At 58.7% G+C, this 17,141-nt stretch overlaps 1 protein-coding gene across 2 annotated transcripts in view; it reads right to left on the bottom strand.

Moving 5' to 3' along the window:
* LTBP3 (latent transforming growth factor beta binding protein 3) overlaps window positions 1-16,848 on the bottom strand; it is a 20,896-nt gene extending 4,048 nt beyond the window's left edge. The window contains exons 1-19 of one of the 2 annotated variants that reach the window (XM_040256153.1): window positions 16,078-16,848; window positions 12,950-13,279; window positions 12,598-12,800; window positions 12,320-12,425; window positions 12,036-12,128; window positions 11,784-11,906; window positions 11,130-11,288; window positions 10,855-11,040; window positions 10,269-10,285; window positions 10,120-10,192; window positions 9,852-9,941; window positions 7,914-8,039; window positions 7,698-7,829; window positions 7,432-7,560; window positions 7,071-7,193; window positions 6,716-6,838; window positions 3,716-3,838; window positions 3,363-3,482; window positions 44-172 (exon numbers count right to left, since the gene is read on the bottom strand). In XM_040256153.1, the coding sequence (XP_040112087.1) occupies window positions 44-172; window positions 3,363-3,482; window positions 3,716-3,838; window positions 6,716-6,838; window positions 7,071-7,193; window positions 7,432-7,560; window positions 7,698-7,829; window positions 7,914-8,039; window positions 9,852-9,941; window positions 10,120-10,192; window positions 10,269-10,285; window positions 10,855-11,040; window positions 11,130-11,288; window positions 11,784-11,906; window positions 12,036-12,128; window positions 12,320-12,425; window positions 12,598-12,800; window positions 12,950-13,279; window positions 16,078-16,408 (2,716 nt within the window). In that variant the 5' untranslated portion in view covers window positions 16,409-16,848. Of the gene's footprint in view, window positions 1-43; window positions 173-3,362; window positions 3,483-3,715; window positions 3,839-6,715; window positions 6,839-7,070; window positions 7,194-7,431; window positions 7,561-7,697; window positions 7,830-7,913; window positions 8,040-9,851; window positions 9,942-10,119; window positions 10,194-10,268; window positions 10,286-10,853; window positions 11,041-11,129; window positions 11,289-11,783; window positions 11,907-12,035; window positions 12,129-12,319; window positions 12,426-12,597; window positions 12,801-12,949; window positions 13,280-16,077 lie in introns of both variants that reach the window. The other variant, XM_040256154.1, reaches the window with a different exon arrangement.
* Between the last annotated feature and the right edge of the window lie 293 nt (window positions 16,849-17,141).

Raw genomic sequence — 17,141 nt, forward strand, 5'->3', positions numbered from 1 at the left:
ACTGCAGCGTCTGGATTGAGGAGGGAGCCGAGAGGGCACTCACCCTCACAGCCGTGTTGGTCCTGGGTGGGTGTGAAGCCCTCATCACAGATGCAAACGTAGGAGCCCTGCAGGTTCTCGCAGGCCCCGTGGGGAAGGCACAGGCCTGGGTCCTGGCTGCACTCATCTATGTCTTCAGGGAGGAGAAGAGCAGAGAGAATCACTCAGAGGGAAACCAGCCCCTCTCTCCCTGGGGGTGGGGCTCAAGGGCCTCACACAAGCCGAGAACCTGAATTTCCACTTGGACTTCAAGGCACACACAACAGGAAAGCCACTCCTGTCGGTCTGTGCACGTGGGTCGATGTGTACACATTCAGTGCATTGTTCTTCACAAACCTTAACAGAATGAAGCCCTAGCTCTCAGCTCAGCAGCTGGGGTTTCAGTTTGGTCTCCCAGTATCTTTGTCTCATCACCCTTTGCTCTAAACCACTAACACCCTCAGCTCTGTGTCTAGGCCAAGGCATCTACTCTCCCTAAAGACACAACTAGCTCTGGCTTCCAGATCTCTGTGCTTTGCAAATACTCTTCTTTGGGCCTGGTAAATACCATCCTTTGCTTTTCTCTGCTTAGGGAATCTACTTATGCTTTAGGGAAGCCTGTTTATACTTCAAGTTCCAATACAACTGTCACTTCTCTGTTGCAATTAATCACTAGTCCAGACCTCTTTTGGCACCTAGCACTCTGAACTGTAAGAATCAATTTATCCAGGGCTCCTTGCTAGGGGAGACTATCTTCCTAGCAAGGAGCCCTGGGTTATTGCTCAGTGTCTAGTATATAGCTTAGAACCTGGCAAATACTGGGTGCTCAGTAAACTGGTCATAGCAAACACCCTCTCCCAACAACACAAGAGAAGACTCTACACATGGACACCACCAGATGGTCAATACCAAAATCAGATTGATTATATTCATTGCAGCCAAAGATGGAGAAGCTCTAGACAGTCAGCAAAAACAAGACTAGGAGCTGACTGTGGCTCAGATCATGAACTCCTTATTGCCAAATTCAGACTTAAATTGAAGAAAGTAGGGAAAACCACTAGACCATTCAGGTATGACCTAAATCAAATCCCTTATGATTATACAGTGGAAGTGAGAAATAGATTTAAGGGACTAGATCTGATAGATAGAGTGCCTGATGAACTATGGACGGAAGTTTGTGACATTGTACAGGAGACAGGGATCAAGACCATCCCCATGGGAAAGAAATGCAAAAAAGCAAAATGGCTGTCTGGGGAGGCCTTACAAATAGCTGTGACAAGAAGAGAAGTGAAAAGCAATGGAGAAAAGGAAAGATATAAGCATCTGAATGCAGAGTTACAAAGAATAGCAAGAAGAGATAAGAAAGCCTTCTCCAGCGATCAATTCAAAGAAATAGAGGAAAACAACAGAAGGGGAAAGACTAGAGATCTCGTCAAGAAAATTAGAGATACCAAGGGAGCATTTCATGCAAAGATGGGCTCGATAAAGGACAGAAATGGTATGGACCTAACAGAAGCAGAAGATATTAAGAAGAGGTGGCAAGAATACACAGAAGAACTGTACAAAACAGATCTTCACGACCAAGATAATCACGTTGGTGTGATCACTCACCTAGAGCCAACATCCTGGAATGTGAAGTCAAGCGGGCCTTAGAAAGCATCACTACGAACAAAGCTAGTGGAGGTGATGGAATTCCAGTTGAGCTATTTCAAATCCTGAAAGATGATGCTGTGAAAGTGCTGCACTCAATATGCCATCAAATGTGGAAAACTCAGCAGTGGCTACAGGACTGGAAAATGTGTTTTCATTCCAATCCCAAAGAAAGGCAATGCCAAAGAATGCTCAAACTACCGCACAATTGCACTCATCTCACATGCTAGTAAAGTAATGCTCAAAATTCTCCAAGCCAGGCTTCAGCAACATGTGAACTGTGAACTTCCAGATGTTCAAGCTGGTTTTAGAAAAGGCAGAGGAACCAGAGATCAAATTGCCAACATCTGCTGGATCATCGAAAAAGCAAGAGAGTTCCAGAAAAACATCTTTTTCTGCTTTATTGACTATGCCAAAGCCTTTGACTGTGTGGATCACAATAAACTGTGGAAAATTCTGAAAGAGACAGGAATACCAGACCACCTGACCTGCCTCTTGAGAAACCTATATGCAGGTCAGGAAGCAACAGTTAGAACTGGACATGGAACAACAGACTGGTTCCAAATAAGAAAAGGAGTGTGTCAAGGCTGTATATTGTCACCCTGCTTATTTAACTTATATGCAGAGTACATCATGAGAAATGCTGGGTTGGAAGAAGCACAAGCTGGAATCAAGATTGCCTGGAAAAATAACAATAGCCTCAGATATGCAGATGATATCACCCTTATGGCAGAAAGTGAAGAGGAACTAAAAAGACTCTTGATGAACATGAAAGAGGAGAGTGAAAAAGTTGGCTTAAAGCTCAACATTCAGAAAACTAAGATCATGGCATCTGGTCCCATCACTTCATGGGAACTAGATGGGGAAATAGTGGAAACAGTGTCAGACTTTATTTTGGGGGGCTCCAAAATCACTGCAGATGGTGATTGCAGCCATGAAATTAAAAGACACTTACTCCTTGGAAGGAAAGTTATGACCAACCTAGATAGCATATTGAAAAGCAGAGACATTACTTTGCCAACAAAGGTCCATCTAGTCAAGGCTATGGTTTTTCCAGTAGTCATGTATGGATGTGAGAGTTGGACTGTGAAGAAAGCTGAGCGCCGAAAAATTGATGCTTTTGAACTGTGATGTTGCAGAAGACTCTTGAGAGTCCCTTGGACTGCAAGGAGATCCAACCAGTCCATTCTAAAGGAGATCAGTCCTGGGTGTTCTTTGGAAGGAATGATGCTAAAGCTGAAACGCCAATACTTTGGCCACCTCATGTGAAGAGCTGACTCACTGGAAAAGACTCTGATGCTGGGAGGGATTGGGGGCAGGAGGAGAAGGGGATGACAGAGGATGAGATGGCTGGATGGCATCACCGACTTGATGGACATGAGTCTGAGTGAACTCCGGGAGTTGGTGATGGTCAGGGAGGCCTGGCGTGCTGCAGTTCATGGAGTCGCAAAGAGTCGGACATGACTGAGTGACTGAACTGAACTGAAACTCTTGTTAGATGAATGCACTGAGGGGTGACGTGGCACATAGTAATAAGCATCATCTAATTACTGTCATTATTACTGTTATTATTATTTTCTGTGAAAGAGTAGAATGAATGAGTGGATGGTTGGAAAGACAGATCAACAGTGTGTCTAGGAGATGACTGCTTGCTGCCATTGCTCCTCGGGAGTTCTCAGCCAATCCCCCCATACCTTGGCATTTCCGGCCGCCTACCAGCCGATGCCCCTGGGGACAGAGACATCGATAGGAGCCATTGGTGTTGATGCAATCACCCCCAATGCAGGCTGCAGGGAAGTCACACTCATTGATGTCTGTGGGGATCAAAGGGGTGGAGAATCTCAGAGACAAAGCCCACTCACATGGCCTAAGGCTTCCAAAGCGCCCTGGGTAGGGCCCACACCCCATGGCCTATCTTGGATCTGGATGGGGGCTGGCCATGGGAGTGGTGGGCTTGCTCACAGTAGCCCCTGGGGTTGGGGCCTGGGTAGTGACGGTCTGGGACATGGAGGAACAGGTCAGCCCCCCAGCGTGAGGTCTCCCTCACCCTCGCAGCGGCTCCGGTCCCTTGACAGATGGTAGCCAGAGAGGCACTGACACTGGAAGGAGCCTGGCGTGTTGGCACAGATGCCGTTGTCGCACACGTCCCCAGCCTCACACTCGTCCACATCTGTGGGGCACAGGGGCCATCAGAGGGCTAGGACGGGGTGGTCCTGAGTCTCTGCTCCCCTATTCCCGACTCCTGCCCACGGCCTGGAGCACCAGAGCTGAGGCAGGTGGAACTGGAGACAAGCATGGGCCCCTCAGCCCGCCCCTGTGTGGCACACTGTGCCCTAATGACCAGGCTAGGTGCTGGCAGGAACCCTGGGCCATTTCTGGTTCCAAAGGGCTCAGGCCTCCCCATCCTTCATCCATTCTCACCAAACAATCCTCCCCACCTGCCCCGGCTTCCCGGCCCCAGCTGCTCTGGGGGCTGCTCCCGCCCTTCCCCCACTGCCAGGGCTCCCTTTATAAGTAAGCCCCTCCATATCTGCATTCTCACAGAGTCATTTCTCCCGCTTGTGCAGTAAAGGCACTTGGCTCTGAGAGCACGCTTCTGTGCAGTCCTTTCTGGGGGGAGCTGGTAGTCACCCACACCCCAGACCCCTTCCAAACCCCGCACTTCCTGAAGGACACCTGGACCCCGCCCCAGCCTCCCACCTCTCTACTGCCATCAGCACCCACCTTCCTAGCGCTTCTCCCTTTCCCTCTCTTCCTCTCCATCCTGGGCGTTTTCAACATCCATCTGGCCAGCCAGGCCCAGCCTCTGATGCAACAGTCCCCCCCTCGGTGTCCGCGACCTCCACTTCAACGCCAGCCACTCGCTCTCAGTACAAGGGACTGGGCGCTGCCCCGCCATCCCCAGGCCTGGGCGTCTCAGACGCGGCTCCCTTCGCACTGCCTCCACCGCTGTTCTCCGGGCCCCTCCTCACCTCCTCTCCCCTGAACACCTCTCCTGCCTCCCCTCTGCTCTGGCAAAGCCAGCGCCCTAGCCTGCTTCTCAGGATGCCGGGTGCTGAGTGCGGCTGAGGCCGGCCACCATGCAGAGCACCACGGGCCGCTCCACTCCCTGTGGCCTCCAGCTGGGCCAGAGCCTCGGCGTGGCCGCACCACCCTCTCCTCCTCCTCTCAGGCCTTGACACCGGGGAGGCCTGGGGAGCCCCGTGCCCTTCAGCAGGTCCAGACTTGCGCAGTTCTCCTCAGCCCACAGCCCCACCCCACTCGCCCTTCCTCACCCGCTGCCTCCGTCTTCTGGCCTCTCCTCAGGCCACAGAAGCTACCCCGCCAAGGCCGCCTGCTCGTCTCGCCGGCTAGTTCTTAGTTACAAGGACCTCTCTACCGCATTTAGCGCATCCTCCTCTGCCCTCGATGCCTGCCCTCCCCAGCTTCTCAGCTAGTGCTCCCTGGGCCCCTCAGGGCCCCCGTTCCCCCATCTCCCGCTCCTAACCCCCTGCCTTCTGCCGACCTGGCAGTGTCCATGATGTTCCCCTCACTGGACTCACCCTCCTTGACTGCACCCCACGGCTCCACAGCTCCCCCTAGTGTGCACCCCGAGGCTCCACAGCGCCCCCAGTGTTCACCCGGAGGCTCCACAGCTCTGCCTAGTGTTCACCCGCAGGCTCCACAGCTCCCCCTAGTGTGCACCCGGAGGCGCCAGAGCTCCCCCTAGTGTGCACCCCGAGGCGCCACAGCTCCCCCTAGTGTGCACCCCGAGGCGCCACAGCTCCCCCTAGTGTGCACCCCACGGCTCCACAGCTCCCCTTATTGTGCACCCCGAGGCTCCACAGCCCACAGTCGCAAGTGGGTGTGTCTGGCCCAAGGCTTCCAATCTATACCGCCCGCTCTCTGTGGGCATCACCAGCTGAGAGACCCACAGGGACCACACACTCAACTGTCCAACAGGAAACTTAATGTCTTCCTTCTCAAACACGCCTCACCCCCAGGGACCCTATCCCAGTGAGCGGCACCCGCTGAGTCACCCAAACTAGAAACCTGGAGACCCCTTACTCCTCTCTCTTCTTCACCTTGACATCCAGTTAACAAGCCCAGGTAACTCATTTTAATACTTCTCTAATATCACAGCCTCATGACCATCTTTGAGGCCACTAATATCACATCCGCCACTGTCTCTGTTCTGAGTCTCCGCCAGACCTCCAGTCCCTCTCCACAATGGGCATCAGAGAACTTTCTAGAGCAAATAGCAAATGTCATTCTTCCCCTTAAAATGCTTCCTCCTCCTCCTCCTCCAAGTCGCTCAGTCGTGTCCGACTCTTTGCGACCCCATGGACTAGTCCATGGGATTCTCCAGGCCAGAATACTGGAGTGGGGTAGCCTTTCCCTTCAGGCGCCTCCTAATACCTTCAGGGTGAAGCTCAACCTCCTGGGCAGGGCTTAGGTGGGCCCTTCAGGAGGTGGGGGCCTGCCCCTCACCAGCCAGCCTCAGCCCCACCCCCTACTTACACCTTCCTTTCCCTGTAGTCTGTGCTGGTGTTCACAGAGCCTGGCACGCTCTTCCCTCTCTCCTTTCTTTGCTTGGCTAACTCCTGTTGATCCTTTAAGACAACTCAAGCCTCCTCTTCTCCCAGTCTCCCTGAGGTTTCCCAGAAACACCCAGACTCCACTGAGGCCGACAGCCCTGCGCTCCACAGTCGGTGTCCACGGTTCTCCAGTTTCTCATCCCTCAGCCCATCTCCTGACGCATAAGAAACATTATCGTCGGTGGGGGGACAATACTGACACCCCCTTTCTTTTATGTCTCTCCTACTAAATATTCAAATAACTGTGCTTTGCAAACGCAGCTTCAAGCCTTGCCTCTTAAGATCCTTCCTACCTAGAAATTCCGCCGCCCCCTCCTCCACCAGGTTGCGGAGAAAGTGAGTGAGTGGGTCAGTGAAGGAAAAGTGCCTGCGAATTAGCCGTCTCCCGGCCGACAGATGGGGTAACCTGGTCCCCAACTTCGACGCTCCAGTAGGTGGCGGGACGCAGGGCGGGGAGGGCTGGCGCTCACCCAGGCAACTGCGGCCGTCCTGCGCGGGCGCATAGCCCTGGGCGCACGTGCAGCGGAAGGAGCCCGGAAGGTTCTCGCACCAGCCGGGAGAGCAGGGGTTGCCCTCGGCGCACTCGTTCACATCTGCGGCGGAGAAGGCTCGCCTCGGACCCCGCCCCACTGGACGAGGTACTGTGAGGGATGGGAGACCCTCCTTCCAGGATGGTGGGGGTCCCCAGCCCGGGGCGGGGGAAGCCGGGTTCTGGAGCCGACTCCCACGCCAATAGCCCCGCCCCATCACCGAGGCAACTCCCGAAGCGCCCCGCCCTCTTGTGATCGAAGCCCCGCCCCACCCGGACCCCAGCCTCGCGCTCACCGCGGCAGGCCCCGCCCCCCTGGCTGCGGTAGCCTGGCAGACAGGCAATGCACTTGAAGCTCCCAGGTTTGTTCTCGCATTTGCTATCCGGGCAGGTGCTAGGGTCTCGGCACTCGTCGATGTCTGCGCAGTAGGAAGGAAGAAAACTCGTTTGGGGACAACATTGTCGGCCAGGTGCTCAGGGGCCTCGGCAGGGCCTCCCTCTGTCACGGATCGACCAGGCGAAGCGGGCCCTCTGGGTTCCAGATCGAAACTTCCGAGAGGCCCAGGGCTGGGCAGAGACGGGAGTGAGGCCCTCCGCCCCCACCCCAGGCCGAGGCACCGCTGAGGACCCGCGTCGGTCCGGATGGGTCTTCCCCACCTTCGCACACGGGCGGTCGGGAGGCTTTAAGCCGGTAGCCGGGGTAGCAGTTGCACTTGTAGTGTCCCGGAAAGTTGATGCAGAAGCCGCCGTCGCCGCACAGGTGGGGCTTGGCGCACTCGTTCAGGTCTGAGCGGGAGGAAGGGGGCGCGAGGGGAGTGCAAGGCGGCGGAGGGGATGACGTGCGGTCGGGAGAGCCCCTCGGGTCCGCCGATCCCGGGGCCCGCCCCCGGCCCCGGCCACGCCCCCAGCCACTCAGTGCTCACCCACGCAAGAGCGCCCCCCGGCGCCAACGTGCAGGCGGTAGCCTCGGTTGCAGTGGCAATTGTAGGAACCGCCGGTGTTCATGCAGATGCCCCGCCCGGCGCCGCAAGGCTCCGCCTCGCATTCGTTCACGTCTGAGAAGGGCGCGCGGATGGGGAGACGTCAGACGACGGTCGGGAGCCAGGGCCGCCGCCGCGCCACCCACTCTCCACGCTCACCCACGCAGTAGCGGTGCTGCGGATGCGACCGGTAGCCGGGATTGCAATGGCAAGAATAGTCCGAGGGTCCCGGGACGCACTCTCCGTGGCCACAGATGTTTTGGTTCAGTCGGCACTCGTCCGTCTCTGCCGGGGGCGCCCGGGGGAAAAGGGCGGCAGGTCAGAGGGGGCAGGCAGGGAGCAGTCACTTTCTGCCACATTCCCAGGGAAGAACTGGACATCCCATCACTCTCGACGCCGATAACTGAGCCTGGTTGCACTATGATTTCAGATCTCCGTACAGCCATCCCCCCCACCCTAGGATTCCCTACACCTCCATCACAGATAACCGCAACATCACAATCCCAAGTAGCCCCAAACCATGATCCCAGGTCCCTGGCATCGCCATCTCAAGTTGAGGATCCTTGATACTTCTCTCTCCACTTACTATACTCTGACTCAAGTCACCTCAATACCTCAAACTCTGTAGCCTCAATCACACCAATATCCTCCAGACAAGCGAACCAACACCCCTTGCCTTAGAGACCTGCCCACCCCCGCCCCCATTCCAGAAGTTTTCCTCCCCCTCCCAAGGCAGGCAGGAGCTACTTTCCTGGGAACCCTGGATGGCACAGGTGATCAGACTCAGGAAGCCTCCTTACCTTCTTTCCTAGGATTCACAGTACTCCCTGCCTCCCACCTCTTCTTCCTTGTGGCCCCTCCCCTGAATCCTGCCCCAGGAAGCTCCAGGCAGCCCTGGCCTCAGGCTGAACTCCACTCCCTCCCAAACACACCTGGCCAGTGGGTTCTTGCAGGCTGTTCTCTCTGCTTAGAGTGCCTCTCCCTAGGCTCCTTAACACCTCATCCTCTGATAAGTCTCCCCAAGCGCCTCTTTCTCCACATTCCCACAGTCCCCAGGCTGTCACTGGCTTATCCCAGCCTGTGCAGATTCTTGGGCAGCCACCTTAAACTAGGAGCTCATCTAGCCTCCAGTTTTCAATCGGTTTGGTGGCTTCCTTGTGGCTGGAGTCCAACCAGACATGGGCTTGAATCCGGCTCAACTGTGTGACCTGGGATCAGCTACCGAACCTCTCTTAGCCTCAGTTTTCTCATCTGGAAAATGAGGCTAACCGTGCCCACTTCACAGAGTACAAGAAAGGTAAATGGTATTTAGTATGTAAAACTCTCCAGTCGGTGCCTGGCCCAGGGCAACTGTTCAGCCATAGCTAGCAATTATTATGATGCCCCAAACCATGCAGACACTTCCCACAGCCTTTGGGATCAAATCCAAGCCTCTTAAAGCTCCCTGAGCCGGCCCTCTCCTAGTTCAGAAACACTGATCTGTGTGTGGTTTCTCTCTTCTCCATGAAACCAGGGTTTCATGTTTCCATGCCTTTGCCCAAACCGGAATGTCCTTTTCCCCAACCTGCTAGCCCATTTCTTTCCCACATTTTGTCGTTAATTTCTAACACTCTTAAAAGCTCTGTTCAGAAAGACTTCTCTCATTGCCATTCTACTTATGATCTCAAACCCAAACTTCCTTCCTTCTTCTCTGATTTACTTTTGCATAGCCCTTATGAGACACACTAGACTTGGATTCATTGATCTGTTTGCTGTCTGTCTACTCCACAAGGACAGGGAATTTTTATCTGTTTTGTTTACTATTGTGTTCCCAGTACCTAAACAGTGCCTGCGCATAGTAGGTGCTCCGTAAATATTCATTGACTGTAAATGCCTTCAGATTGGCCTGACCATCACACCACCCGGATCAGCTGAGGGCAGAGAGGCGTCTCAGAGTGTTGCACGCCGAGGCTTCCCCAGCCCCCAGCCCAGGGTCTGGCATACAGTAAGCCCTTGACGGTGTCAGCCCTCCGGAAGGATTGGAGGGGGTGAGGAAGGAGAAACCCTAAGTTGGGGGCGTGGCTTACCTGGGGCGTGACCTAGGTGGGCGGGTCTTACCTGTGACTTGAGTAGGGGCGATTTCCACCGCACTGCGGGACGGGGGCAAGTCGGGCAGGAACTGGGGCGGCGGGGGCCAGGAGATCAGCTCTGCGGGCAGCAGCACACGACCATCAGCAGGTGAGGAGACCGAGAGAGCCGCCCCTCTCCCCGCAGGTCACGGGGCCGGCAACTCCACAACCAGCTGCACCGCCCCCTGGTGCCTAAGCTGTGAACTTCCCCGGCAGTGACAGCCCTTGAGGACTGGTCCCTACAGTGCCCAGCTCACCCGGGTAGGGCCGGGCAGGAGATGTGGTGACAGTCGGGTGGCTCTGCTGCGCTGACTGCTCTTCAATCACTGGCTGCGGGCGACAGCAGCATGAACCCTCTGTGTCTCCTTGGCCTCCCTGCCCCTCCCACCTGGGTTCTTATACTCACTGAGTCTGTGCTCACCCCTAGAAGGGAAGAAGACGGGGCCGTTAAGTGTTGGGCTGGGAGAAGGGAGTCAAGTCTGGGATTGGCAGTTGGGCATGTGTGGGATTGGCAGTTGGGCATGTGTGAACCTCCCTAAGAGTTCAACGATCATGTCTCTGGGTCAAGCATCAAGGATTAGATCCTGATGTCTGGGAATGTTTTCATCACAGGTCAGTGAAGCGATGGCTGGACAAGGTCCTCAGCTTGGGAGGTTATAGCCAGGGTCAAATCCCTGAGTCGGGGGTCAGAGGGTCAGATCTAGAGGCAGCATTTGAGCTACATTAGTGCCCTGATCTGGAAATCAAAGGTGTCCTGGTGTCAGAGGATTTAACCTGGAGGGCAATAAATGATCAAATCCCGTGGGTCAGGGATGACATCCTGGGCTTAGTTACAACACTGGTTAGGGGTCAGAGTGTCAGCTCCAGGGATCAATGCTAGTTTGGGATTAGGAGTTCGAGGTTAGACTCAGGTCCTAACTGTGGGTCAAGGGTCAAGGTGTCAGACCTAGGGGTTCTGCAACTGTCAGGAAACAGGAGGGATTGGGCCAGACCTCTCTCTTCCTCTGTGTCCTCAGGTGGTGGTGCCCGGCTGGGGCTCTCGGGCAGCTGCTGGGGCTTGGGTGGCCCATCGGGTTGCAGGAAAAGGGAAAAGTCACTTTCGCCCTGAATGGTGAGTGTCTGGTGGGAGGTGAGGATGTGGTACCCCTTCCCAGCTGGGCAGATCTCCTTGAAGGCAGCTGTGGCCAGAGCAAGGGCAGGCAAGTGAGCCCTTCCTGGAGAGGCAGGCTCACAGACAGCCCCCCAGCTCCAAAGGCCCCTGGCTCACCAGTGCCATCAGCTGGGCAGCGCTGGCACCTGGCACCCCAGGCCTTGCCGACGCTGCAGCAGCAGAGTTGGCGGGTGAGGCGTGTGGTCAGGGGGTGCTGGCACTGGTGTTCAGGGCTCACCAGGCGGAAACACAGGCTCTTCTCCTCCGGCTTGTCCGCTGCAGGGGCCAGTGATGGGCATGGGCATCTGGGCCTGAATGTTGCCCACGTCCCTCTTCCCAGTTGCTCCAGACTTCACCTCTCTGGCACAGGAGGCCTTGATTCTAGTGTGGCCCCTGACCCCACATGACCCTGAATTCACTTGACCCCTGAAACCTGTATTGTTCTGACCTCATGTAGTACCTGAAACTTCTGTGACCGCTGAACCCGTTGATCCCTGATTCTAGCTGCTCTAGACTTGATCCCTCCCACTCAACAAGCCCCTGGTCTCATATGACACTGCCTTCTCATAACCCCTGACCCCATGTGACCTCTTACTCCAGATCTCATGCAACTCCTGAACCCACTGATCCCTGACCCTGTCTGCTCTAGATCTTGCTCCTCCAGCAGTCAACCCTTGACCCCACTCTGACCTCTGTGACCTCTGATCCTTACTGTTTGGAGCCTTACCCTCCACCCATACTTGGTGACCTCCAAGGACCCCCGAGTCTCACCGATGCACTGTGTGCGGGAGGGGCCCAAGCTATGGCCAGGTGGGCAGACACAGCGATAGGAACCAGGGTTGTTGAGGCAGTCACCATGGCGACACATGCCTGGCATCGCGCACTCGTTGATGTCTGTAATAAGTGAGAGTTTGGTCCCTCCAGGCCGGTGCCACAAGGTGACAGCGACCTGCTCCAGGAACCTCAGGGTTCTACCCCAGCCCCGTCTCCTCCCCCCCCCACCTAGTGACAACTGGCCCATACCCTGGCAGTGTGTGCTGTTGAGCCTCTTGTAGCCCTGGGGGCAGTCAGTGCCCATCTCCCCACGTACAGGCCCTGGCTTCTGCACCCCTGTGTCTGTGGAGAGAGGAGAGCATGGCAGGAGAGGGCACAGGGGCTGCAGAGAGGGAAGGGACGGCGCTGGGTGGGGGAGTGGGGTACGAGGGGACCCGGGTGGGAAGTGAGAGGCTCAGGCTGCAGGGCTGGGAGGGGCTGGAGGGTGTGCTCCGTGGGGAGCGGCAGAGATCTCACCGAGCCAGGGCACTCACACTGCAGCTGGGGGCACTTGTGGCACTTGCTCTGGCCCCAAGCGGTGCCGATGCTCCCACAGCAGTCTTCCTGCTTGGTGAGGCCCGGAAGGGGGTTGCTGCCACACTAGGGAGAAGAGCGTGGACAGGGGTGACAGGCTGCCCAGCCCCCACCTGGCCTCCCTCCTCGGGCCCTTTTCCTCCTCTCCCCACTCAACCTGCAGGACACCCCCCAGTTTTGAGCAAACCCGGTGGATTGGAACAGGGCGGCCCTGAGAGGCATCTGTGGGTTCACTCACTGGCTGCTTGGGCAGCGTGTCCTGGAAGCAGCGGCCCAGGGGCTTCTGGGTGGGTGGCCGGGGATGCGGGGGCTTGGGGTGCGGCAGCAGGTGCTGGGAGGGGGCCGGGCCCTCGGCGTTGGGCCCTTCGATGCGGTGCACTTGGACCGAGGCCTCGGGCGGGTGGTGGACGCGCACGTTCACCACGGGGGGCGGGGCCTGCACTGGGGGGCGGGGCACGGCGGCTTCAGGGCTGCCCCGCAGCGCAGGTGGCGGCGCGGAGCTCCTCCAAGGCTGGCCCCGCCCGGGTCCTGCCCACCCCCTCCAGTGCCCGCCCACCTCGGCCTCCCGGGGTGTGCCCAAAGCCTGGTACCTTCCGCTGAGATCTGTCCTGGCCCGAGGGGCACCAGAAAGGTCGCATGCTGGGCAGGGGGCCCCTCCCCGGGCCCTGGCGGATCGGCGATCACCTGGACCGCGTACATGGCATGCTTGCTGGCCACAGACTCGCCCTCTGGAGCCAGGGGGGGCAGCGCGCCCGTGGACAGGGCCCCGGCCCGGCCAAGCCCAGGGCCTGAGCCGCCAGCGCCTCCGCCAGCTCCTCCAGCCGGCACCTGGCAGAAGCGACCCGTGAAGTCCGGAGGACACAGGCACTGGTTTCGCGAGGAGCACTGGCCGCCGTTCATACAGGGCAGGGGGCACACCACTGGGGAGGAGAGGTGGGTCAGGGCCCAGGCAGACCCCTGTGGCCAGCGCCCAAACCCAGTCCTTCATCCACATCCTGTCTCTTCCTTCCCCTCCTCTCTACTTCCCAGCCACCCACTGGTTCTGTCCTCCCTGGGAAGCTGGCCTTAGTAACACATCAGATACACACACATGCTACCCTCTAGGTCCCCCAACATCCTTATACCCTAGGGGCCACTGGCATCTTGAACTTACATGCTAGCTAGGAGACCCTGTGCCAGCTGCATGACCCTGAGCGACTGACTTCCCCTCCCAGGCCTCAGTGTCCTCATCTGTAGGGCGGTCCCATCTATTAAATGAAGCAAGGCCTGTCCAAAACTCTGCACAGTGCCTAGTACACAGAGGGTGTTTAATAAGCAGTAGCAGCTGATGATGATAGTGATGGACTAGACTTTCCCTCCCCTTGGGCCTTTCCTGGACACCCATCTCTATCTGGTGCCTCCTCCTTGCCCCCTAGTCCTTTCCCCGACTCAGCCCTCTCTGGGTTCTCCCTCCCTCTGTTCAGCCATCCCAGGGCCCGCACCTCACCGCTGCCAACTTGAGCTGTACTCCGCTGGGACCTCTCTTAAGCAACTCCACCCAGGGGACCCTGTCAGAAATCAGCATTCTGCCTCCCCACCTCTTCTTGGCCTTGGACCACCACTGGGATCCCTGCCTGCCCAGTCATTCATAACTGAGCCTTGAGGCTCCAGTCTCCCTTGCTCCCACTCCAGCCAGTTCCGGCCTCTGTAATGTCTCATAAGCCATCTTCCCTCCTCCCCATGTCCCCTGCCCCTCCCCTGCCTGTCCACATCCCAAGCACCCCCAGAGAAACTTGGTCAGGCAAAGCTCCGGCACAGTCACAGCCCTGCTCCCAGCTAGCTTCCCTGCCTGCTCTCGGTGGCCCAGAAGGAACCTTCTTTCGGCCCATCCCCATCTGCTCTTTCCATGTGCACCCTACGCTCCAGGACTCATCTCCTGTTTCCTACAAACGTGCCACGTCTTCTGCTTTCCTGCCTTGACCCATGCCATTTCTGCCCACTCAGAGCCTAGTCCCCATCTGTGCATATTCACATCATATCCTTCCAGCCCCTCCCCCAGGAGGAGAGCCCTTCCTCACATCCCACCCACCCTCTGCCTCAGCTCTGGGTGCCAGAGGAGGTGCTGGGGGAATGAATGAAGGAGTGAACTCAGGGAACTGATGGGGTGTCTGTCTGTCTGTCACACACTCACATCTGAAATCCAGCCTTGGGGACCTGCGCTCGTGCACCAAGCCCAGCCCCTCTCCAGCCCCTCCCCCAGAACTGCCCTCACTTGCCAGGATGGGGAGGTGAGGGTGCTGCCCCCTGGACACCTGGAGGGCCTCAGAGGGATGGCCCACATGCAAGGCCACCAGGGCCTGGCTACGAGCAGCCCAGCCCAGCCCAGCCCATCCTGCCCGGCCTCTGGGGGCCAGACTCTCAGGGCAGAAGGGGTGTGTCCTGGGCTGGGGGAGGCAGGATCCTCTCCTTCCTGCCTCCCAGTGAGTCACCCACAGCGGTGAGGGTGACCTCCCAGTGACACCCGCCCACTGTGGCCTGGGCACTGAGCCTGAGGGATGTGGGCAGCACGGATGGAGACAGCAGCCTGGGCAGGATGGCCGGGGGCTTGGGAGGCTGGGCCCAGGGACGCTCACATGCACAGTCATCTCATCACACACACACATGCACAGACTCATTCTGACACCAACACAGGCTTACATAAACACTCCCATAGTCACTGCAGATGTGCACCCAAGATAACACAAAGAAACCTGTACTTGAGCCCAGTGTGCCAGCCCAAAGCCCGGGCATACCCCTGCGTGTATGCCATGGGCAAGCACACGTGCACACACAGACCCACACACACATCTTATGAGAAGCGTGAGCCACATCTGATCTGTAGTGGCTATGTGAGTATAGGAGTGTGTAAGAGGGGCTGTTTTGCCGGTGCCATCGTGGGCCTGGCCTAATTACCCTGTCCGGGAGGGTAATTACTGCTGGGACACCTCCCCCAGCCTGGCCCACAGGGCTCTGGGGGAGGAGCGCTGAGCCCCAGGCCTGGCCCTTTGGAGTTTTCAGGGTTTTGGGGGTTGGGAGGAGACTCTGAGGTGGAACTGTTCAGAGCTTCTGGGGGAAGCACAGATGGGGCATCAGAAAAAGGAGGGACCGAGGACCCAAGCCAGCCCCTACCTCCAGGCCTGCTCCCCACTTGTTAGGCCTCAACGCCCCTCCCCTCTAAGACCTCTCCAGTAACTAATTCCCTCGCTCCCAGCCTGAGCTTGGCTCCTCCTCCCAGGGAATGCAGGTGTCTACTGCTGGCAGGCCCTACTTAAGACATTTTTTAAAGACTTTTCCTGTTTCTTCCAGCCAGTCTGTTTCTAGGGGGAATGCTTAACCCTCCTCTGAGACCTGCGCCAGCTGGCATCCCCGCAAAAGCCCCTGCCTGTCGACCTCAACTCCCTCTCAGAACCCAGCGCTTTCCAGAAGCCTGTGCCATCCAAGGCGCCAGCATGACCCCACACCTTAGGCCTCAACCCCAACGCGAAGCTGTGCAGTCCAGGCTTCCACGCAGCCCTCCCCACTCCCCGCCGCAGCACTCCAGCCTCCCAAGCCCCCTGAAGCCCCTGGGGCCCGCGGCCCTCCGGTTCCGCTCTCTGAGCCCACCGTCGCCAGGGTCACAAGGCCTCCGCTGCCATGTCTCCCACGTGGGCTCCGAGAGCTGGCCTTCCCCTCGCCCCCTGCCCGTGCCCCCGGCCCTCACCCACGCGGAAGCCGGAGCCCGTGAGCGTGTCGGTGCTGTGGCCGTTCTCTCCGATGAGCGTCATGTTGGAGCCCTTCTGACAACTGTCCCGGCACTGGCCCTTGAGACAGGTCCGCTTGCAGATCACCGGCGCAAAGACCACCTTGAAGCGCTCGCGGGCCAGCGCCCCGCCCCCGCCAGCGCCCCTCTCGCCCGCCGGCCCCCCCTCGGCCCCGCCGCCCGGGCCCAGCAGCAGCAGCAGCAGCAGCAGCAGCAGCGCCAGCAGCCCCGCCGCCCCCGCCCCGCGCATCTCAGGGGCCAGGCCGCCAGCAGCCCCACGGGGCCCGGGCATCCGGGGCCGCAGGACCCGGGGGGGGCGCGCCCGGGCGGGGGCGATGGTCCCGACGCCCGAGGGGGATAAGCAAGCCGGGAGCCCCGGGAGAGGCGCAGAGAGGGCAGCGAGGGACAGGATGGGAGGAAGCGCGGGCGCGGGCCCAGTGAGAGGCAGAGAGATGGAGGCTGGACCGCGGGGAGCCCAGAAACTTCCACTGCCCCGGGAAGGAGCCCAGCCACGAGCCGGGGCCGGGGGCCTGCGGAGGCCCCAACGTGAGGCCGGAGCGAGGAGGCCGGAGCAAGTTGAGGCGGAGAGGAGGAGCGAGGGGAGAGGAAGGCCGGGCGGCCGGCCCGCTCCGCGCCTCCCCCGGCCGGGCTGGGCTCCCGCGGCCGCCGGGAAGCAGGGAGCGCGCGGGGCGGACGCAGGGAGAAGTGAGCAGTTGTTTTCCCTGGCTGGAGCGCGGCGCGGCGGCGGCGAGGGGGGCTGGGACGCTGGCCCCGGGCCAGGGAGACAGTTTTTTTCTGTTTAAAGCGTCGTCGCTGCCGCCTGGGGGAGCGAGGGTGTGCGGGCGGGTAGAGGCTAGGGGGGGCGGTCCCCGCCCCAGATGCCCGCCCCGCCGGAACCCGCCGCAGCCGCGCTGGGCCCGCTCCAGCGAGCCCTCACCTGGGACCGCTGGCCGCCCCGCCGGATTCCTCCGGGCGGGGCCGGGAGGCCCGCACCCACCTCCGTCCCCGCAGCATCCAAGTGGGAA

Source organism: Oryx dammah, unplaced genomic scaffold, assembly GCF_014754425.2.
Source record: "Oryx dammah isolate SB20612 unplaced genomic scaffold, SCBI_Odam_1.1 HiC_scaffold_15, whole genome shotgun sequence".
NCBI lineage: Eukaryota > Metazoa > Chordata > Mammalia > Artiodactyla > Bovidae > Oryx > Oryx dammah.